The sequence below is a fragment of the Botryllus schlosseri genome, chromosome 7, assembly GCF_051294905.1.
Source record: "Botryllus schlosseri isolate E-star chromosome 7, Bs_hap1, whole genome shotgun sequence".
Classification (NCBI taxonomy): Eukaryota; Metazoa; Chordata; class Ascidiacea; order Stolidobranchia; family Styelidae; genus Botryllus; species Botryllus schlosseri.
The window spans coordinates 21,188,475-21,195,752 of NC_137242.1; the positions used below are offsets into that span (position 1 = coordinate 21,188,475).

At 39.7% G+C, this 7,278-nt stretch overlaps 1 protein-coding gene and 1 long non-coding RNA gene across 5 annotated transcripts in view; one reads left to right on the forward strand and one right to left on the reverse strand.

Moving 5' to 3' along the window:
• The window catches only part of LOC145443330 (uncharacterized), a 37,679-nt gene extending 36,561 nt beyond the window's left edge, over nucleotides 1–1,118 (forward strand). For 3 of the 4 annotated variants that reach the window (XR_013916397.1, XR_013916394.1, XR_013916396.1), the window contains 2 exons: nucleotides 247–438; nucleotides 666–1,118. This is a non-coding gene — a long non-coding RNA (uncharacterized LOC145443330). The remainder of the gene's footprint in view (nucleotides 1–246; nucleotides 439–665) is intronic. The other variant, XR_013916395.1, reaches the window with a different exon arrangement.
• The window catches only part of LOC145442433 (uncharacterized), a 60,778-nt gene extending 56,689 nt beyond the window's left edge, over nucleotides 1–4,089 (reverse strand). Inside the window, exons 1-2 of the mRNA XM_080320340.1 lie at nucleotides 3,957–4,089; nucleotides 3,701–3,856 (exon numbers count right to left, since the gene is read on the reverse strand). Of these exons, the coding sequence (XP_080176466.1) occupies nucleotides 3,701–3,856; nucleotides 3,957–4,023 (223 nt within the window). The 5' untranslated portion in view covers nucleotides 4,024–4,089. The remainder of the gene's footprint in view (nucleotides 1–3,700; nucleotides 3,857–3,956) is intronic.
• Between the last annotated feature and the right edge of the window lie 3,189 nt (nucleotides 4,090–7,278).

Consider the following 7,278-nt stretch of genomic DNA (forward strand, 5'->3'; position numbering starts at 1 on the left):
TATATAGAAGTAGTCCGGTGATTTGCGCCAGTTTAATTACAACGTAGTTTGTACTGTGAATATATAGAAATAGTCCGGTGATTTGCGCCGGTTTAATTACAACGTAGTTTGTACTGTGGGAATAGAAGTAGACCTGCATTGTTCATGGGCATCAGAGCGTTGTGGGTAGGAAATTAGACCAGACCCTGTTTGCGGTAGCACCAAGCCATTTGAGTGTTGTGTCACTACTAATATTTACACATTCAGGTGGATTCAAGTAGACTGTTAAAGAAGCGACTCGTCAGCTGCAAAAGGAATTCGACAACGAGGACTGCAACTGGCAGAAAACCGTGACTCTTTTCAAACAATTGTACGGACACCGGCGTGCTCGGCTAACGAAGAAAGGGATCCCTCAATGAAATTCTGCAAACGTTCCCTACCTTGGGTGATATCAGACTGGTGAGTGAACGCATGTATGATTTATCATTAGGCCTCTGCGATATCGAGTGCGGGTCAGTGTATTGACTCTGAATTGAGTATTAGGGTCGAGACTAGTATTCCTGTATCACTCATTCTGATGTCACCAACATGAATGATGTGGGGTAGGAATTATGTGCCTTTTATAGGCCACAAAGAATATAGTGCCCGTACTTAATATAATACTCGAAAAACTCGTATTTTTACAGGTCAGGGAAGATTTCTGGAAGTTGATCGCACCACTTGACGAGATTAGAACTAATTACACAAAAATGATGCATACATTGGATAATATATTTAGGGTAAATTGGGACTTGCAAAGCTATTATGATTTAGAACTGATTGATAATAACTTCTCGATTTTTTGTTTTTCAGTTTAGTGTGAATGATCAACTGAAAAATCTGCTGAAAGTACAATCGCAACTCGCCGATGGCAGAGTAAAGTGGAAGAAGACCGACGCCAGCCTGAACTCTAAGAAGAAGTCCACAGTATCTGCTTTGTCTGTGGAACAGGTACTTGATTATAACTAAGTTTATATAATGATGTCAATCACTGATACACGCAGCTGACTGTGCGGCAGTGGTGAGCGAGATAGTGTAATGGTAATGCGTCCGGCTTCTCGATCGGTAGGTCGTGGGTTTGATCCCCGGCCGGGTCATACCGAAGACTTGAAAATTGGTATCCGCAGCTATCCTGCTAGGCGCTCAGCAATCACGAATAGGGCTGGGCAAAATGATTCGAGTACTCGAATCTGAATCGAGTAGTAATTGTAATGATTCGAGTCGAGCAGTAAAAGACGATTTTTTCGAGTACGGAAATTATACGCTCCTCGCAACTGAAAGTTAATTTACTGACGAGAATTATAGTTTTGATACTATTTTCCACTGAGGAAGCCGTGAAACCTTGATTGGCCGTGTTTCAGCATACCAGACACAGTAAAAAGCTACGAACGTTACTGGAAATAACACATTTCCTAAGTCATGATCATCCGACAAATTTGTTAAGAAGTGCAATGAAATCGGTATGGTCGAAAAAATACCAAAGCATGTTTAATGTGATGGATAACAGGCATTACATTCTTTGTGGTGGCATAAAAGGTTCATATTTGGACTTCGACATAGTACATCCTGTTGTGCCGTCATAATGAGTGATACTCGATTACTCGACTCGACTCGAAGCATATTACGTGATTCAGAATCGAATCACTCAGGTACTCGATTTTGCCCAGCCCTTCACGAATAGCATGGAGGAGAAAACAAACGGGGGTGCAGACTAGATGACCTCGCGGTCGTATCGCAACTCCGTCGTCTAAGCATCTCGATGGTGCAGGCGAAAAAGAATACCATATCTCTCTCTCTTAAACTGAGGGGCATGAAAGCATATGAAGGGGGGTGGAAAGCAGTGGTCAACAACAAAAAGTTTTCTCGCTTCTCGCCATTTACGTAAAATTCATAGTTATTGTTCTGTGTATACTCCGAATTTTGTACTTGAGAATTTTCTCATTACCAGTCATAACGTTCCATGCAATCAACTTTTGTGACATGACGATAAGGGGGCGTGAAATTTTACACTTATTGTGTGACGTGTCTAAATAACTTGGTGAATTACTGGTGTAGAGATGTTACCCCTGTTGTTGACAGTCGTATGCATTGTTTGAATTTTTTTTAAATATTCCAATTTCAGGCTCAAGATACTCAAATCCACTGCAAAAGATCACAACCTCCGCATTTGATTGTCGCAAAGCACGAGAATGGGAAGATCCAGGGCTGGATTCTGGCTGATGGCCACAGAATTTCGTGTCAAGAATATGATACGGTCTTTGATATGCTGATTAATATCATGGCATGCTATTATGCCTGGGACCTATCGTATCCGAAAGATTTTCAGCTTCTGGCTTTCGTCCAGCATGTCGTAATAGGTGACAAAAGTGCTCAATATGTGTCTACCAAATTGGCCGATTTCTTTCTAAGATTTCAACAATATGCTCCAGAATAAGACTTTCTAAGAACGGATTTCTCACTACATTCGTTTTTTGAGTAGTACTTCACAAGTACTACAAGTTCGTTACATGGTACAAATCCTGTATAAGGTCAATTTTCTTACTACATTTGTTTAGTGAGTTATATTTTCAATTAAGTAGCATAATAACAAATTCTGTAATAAGTTCAAGTAATTTTTCCAAGCTGGGCTTAGCATGTGGTTTATTTCCATGCGGGTAGGGCTGCGATATTCTAATTAAAAAATTCCGGCTACGATTTATGCTGCATGTCCTATTTCTTGCCTTCAATTTATTTTAGTGCAGTATGTTCATTTGCATACACGTTCATTTTTCCATTTATAATGAAATGTGCCATGCGGGATTCAAACAGTTTGATTGTCGAGTACACCAGGTGATTTTAGTGTTATTGCGAGGACAGAACGGAGGTTGACATGTACGCCAGATTATTTAGTATTCTATATCAGGCCGCAGTGAAATATCACCTAGATGGGAAACACCTAAATACGGAAACACCTAAATATGGAAACACCTAAATATAAAGCACAATCGACATCATCTAGGACATTTTACGTGGGATCTTTTTTGACGAAAAAATTGTTGTCTTTTCTGATTTCAACGACATGAAAAAAATTACAGTGTAGTAGAAGCAGAGTTATCCTTGATTAGTGCATAATCCGAGAATTATTAACGAAAAACTCAAATAAGTCCGCTTCTACTAGTTCGAATGTAGTCCAATTTGTTCTGCATAATCTTTGAAGACAACTCAATAATTTCGTGGAGTTGACAGAAAAACTTGAATTAAAAAAAAATCCTAATAAATTAACAATTTTGATTGGCTTTGCGGCGGCTTATAATTGTTAGAATTGAACCAAATTTGGTTTGCAGCGTTTTTTTAGGGTAACCTGACAATTTAAACAGTGAATGGCTGGAATCCGGAAAAAGCGTTATTTTGAATAACCTTAATGGACAATTGGACACCAACCAAAATCACGTCGAAGATAAGAATCGCCATTTAAGCACGATCGAAGTGTTAGTAATCTTTTCGTATGGTACGTACCCCACATGTTACATGATAGCAAAGTGCCTGATTTGAGAAAGTGCTAAGTGGTGCTATTCGATTACATCAGAAACTGTCCACGGACCCCGGGAGTATGCGACCGTGCACGGACTGTATAGACGAGTTCCATCGATTTACTGAATGTAGCCATTGAGTGATGACATATTAGTATATTTGCTGCACTAACCTCTGTACCATATTCTCTCAGACTCAAAATGCAGCCCGAAAATGGCTGTGATTCCAACAATAACTACACAGCAGAAAGTCGCCGCTATTATCTCTCTTTTCCCACAATCCTTGGTGTAAGACTCATTCGGCGTCCGATCCGTTACTTGATCACACTCTTAAATTAAAGCATATTTGTCAACATGATGTGATTTCTTAGATGTATATGTATATACTAGCTTCTATACGGCGAATACAGGTATCGGAAGGATTTTCACCTTTTAAAGTTACTGCTGACGAAGATTCCTTTTCTGCCTCCTGTATGTTGTATGTCACGGTAGGCATTTTGGTTCTATACTCTGTTTCAATGTTATATGATAAATAGCAATAACTATCACGACTATAGCGCAACACTTTCAATACAAAGAACGGGGAATTTTGATTGTGCAGGGCACATGGTAGCTATTTGATTCATATCACTTACGCAATATAAACTATACAACACGGTTTTGCAACACAGGCATATCCAACTCAATTTTTCACGCGGACCGCATTCTGATCATCTTAATAATTGCCACTTCATACATAACATACTACGGATGATTTGGAATCTACATAATTACAAACAGATAATTGTATTAAGCGTGTGAAAGAGAGTGCGGCATCGATAGCGCACAAATGAACGCAGCGGGTTCTAGTTCGCTACCTATACCAATGCCATTGGTTTCTACGAACATATCACTTACTCCGCAGCCATGACTACGTATACTTTCGATACGATAAGTCATGTCTTGGTGTATGCTTTTCAGATGGAAAAATATCTCTAGGCTGTCTCAAATCCCATAAGGTCATAAAATGCCAGACATATACTCAGAATATCAATAATGTGTACGTACAACACTACCCGTAATATTTATATGAGCCTATATGCCTGTATAATGCGGAAATTACCTCGAAAACTTTGTTTCAAATATGTGATCAAGACTATATTTGTTTCCACAACATAACCACCTACATACACATGAAAATTGAATCATGGACCTCAAATGGTTTGAACCGAATGACTAAAATTGAAATATGCATTTGTATGAGCTATATAAACTGAACAGTCACAAAATAATGCGTATTATACGTGTATTCAGACTCGTATTGCGGTAGTTGTCGGGTAATGGTGTGTAATTCGTGTTACCATGTAATTCCTGTTACTAAACAGAAATATTAATATGAGATAACTCGTATATCATATTCCGTATGTACCACGTACGGGCGATGCTGAGAGAAACTGAATCATATGTAGGGTAGTGTATTAGTAACGTGATTCACCAGTTCATACTGAAACCTATTATTCACAGTGCATTTACACTGTATCGTAAGATATTGGAGTATTGGTGCAATGCGAGGACTTCCTACTTCCCTGTTGATGCAGGATCCCATAACCTCTCTGCAATATAGCTCTCTACATATTAGTGGTGGCCCCTACAAGTTATTTATATTCGTGGTTCAATCATCGTTTTACCTACTGTGGCCCGCCAGTGCTTTAAATATTTAACACATTCGATACTTACGACGCAACAGGGAAAAACGAACATACTCGATAAGAATACCAGTAAACTTGGATGTTGATTAGGGTTATGATACGTCCTTTGACCTTGGACCTTTTTTTATTCATTTTTTAGTCAACGAAGTGGAAAAAATTTACCATTTCTTCCACTGGTTTTGCAAGTTTGCAAGTTCTCTTTTCAGATTTCCAAAATATGTTACCCTAATGTCGATAATGCTGTAAAAGCTGAGCCCACCACATGGTATGGTGCAATAATAATCAGCTGAAAATGGTTGAAATATCTGTACGGGTAGCACATCGTGTAAGAATTTCATACTTCAGAATCACAGCCTAGACTACGCTGTTCTAACATGATACATAATCGTCGTCAGCCCAGGGTTGTAATGACTCGAGTCAAGACTCGACTCGAGTCCGACTCGAGTCACGATTCTCTGATGACTCGACTTGACTCGAGTCATTTTTTAAAATACGGAAATGACTCGACTCGACTCGAGTCAATCTGTGTATTGACTCGACTTCGACTCGAGTCACTGCGCATGACTCGAACCAAGTCATTGACTCGAGACTCAGTAGGCCATGAACGACATTTCATTGTAATTCCAAAGCCACCACACTATTGGGATTTCGTCTGTTGGTACTGGTACTTGAAAATGCAACCAGAAACTGCTAAAAGTGAGGAAAATTGTTATATTATAAATGCGAACTATTCGATATCACCAAACAGAGTTATAAAAAGTGAGTTTACCAAGAACTTAACTGGAAACTGAGCAGTCAACCCAATGACTTGGACTCGGACTCGATTCATAATTCCATGACTCGGACTCGACCCTCCGCTCGATCACTTGGACTCGGACTTGACTCGGTGGTGAATTGAAATGACTCGACTTGACTCGAGTCAAAACTATAAAAGTGAGATTGACTTGTGACTCGGAGCCTTGTGACTTGGTTACAACCCTGCGTCAGCCTCTACACTCATTGTTATCTGTCCTAATACCATTGCTATCACTACAGAACACATTGACCCTTAGATAAGCATCTTCTTGCCTTGTTCAAGAGTTACAAAAACGAAGAGTAGTCATATACATGGATGAACTCACCATCAGATTACGATCACTTTTTCGGCTTCATACAGTGGCGGCTCGTCGTATAGGGCAACTGGGGCATTGCCCCACCTAAAATTCTGTTCAATAACAATTCTTTACCATTTATAGACGCACACCTATCTATATAAACCGAGATCACAGCGAAAATCGTATACTTCTTGTCCTTTCGCTTGTAAATGCCCATATATAGCGAAGTCTATGCGAAAATCAAATTCTCTTCTGTGTTTTCGCTTTGCGAATGCCTAGCCGGGGCTTGCCCCGGTAGCGCTCATAACAAGCTTTCACTGTCTATTCTCTCAAAATCGCGCATAATAAAGATTCGGTGATTTACTCTCTCCTATTCATAAAATTACCGAGCAACCGGGGCACGATAGCTATGTGCCCTTAAGGTGTGACGTAACAATCGTATCTATAGCTGAACTCTGTTACCGTCATATGCGTTTAGTCGACCTTTGTTGGTATAGGTCGACTTTAATTGGGTTTCACACCATGAAAACTCTTGAAACTTGTTATGTCATGTCGTGATGGTGGTATTTAACACTGCCCCAAGTTTCAGGGTTTCTACTTAAAGTTTAGGGTAGTAATTCCGTTTCCGAAGTTGAGTGTGTGCTGATCCGTCATGTATCGCAAACAGATTTTACTCAAAAGCCGGTATTGGTATCCATTGGTTTTGACGGTGTTCAATACTGAGATCGGTTATGACATTTGGCACGGTAAGTCTTAATGTTAGTATCGAACGCTGTACCAAGTTTTAAGTTTGTCACTGAACTGTGTTAGTGGTAATTTCGTTTCCTAATTCGAGTGAGAGCTGACTCGTCATTTATCGCTAACAGATTATACGCAAAGCCGGTATTGGTCTCTATTGATTTTAACGTTGCTCCTTACCTAGATCCGTCATAAGCTTTTGCACGGTATGTCTTGATTTTAGTATCGAAC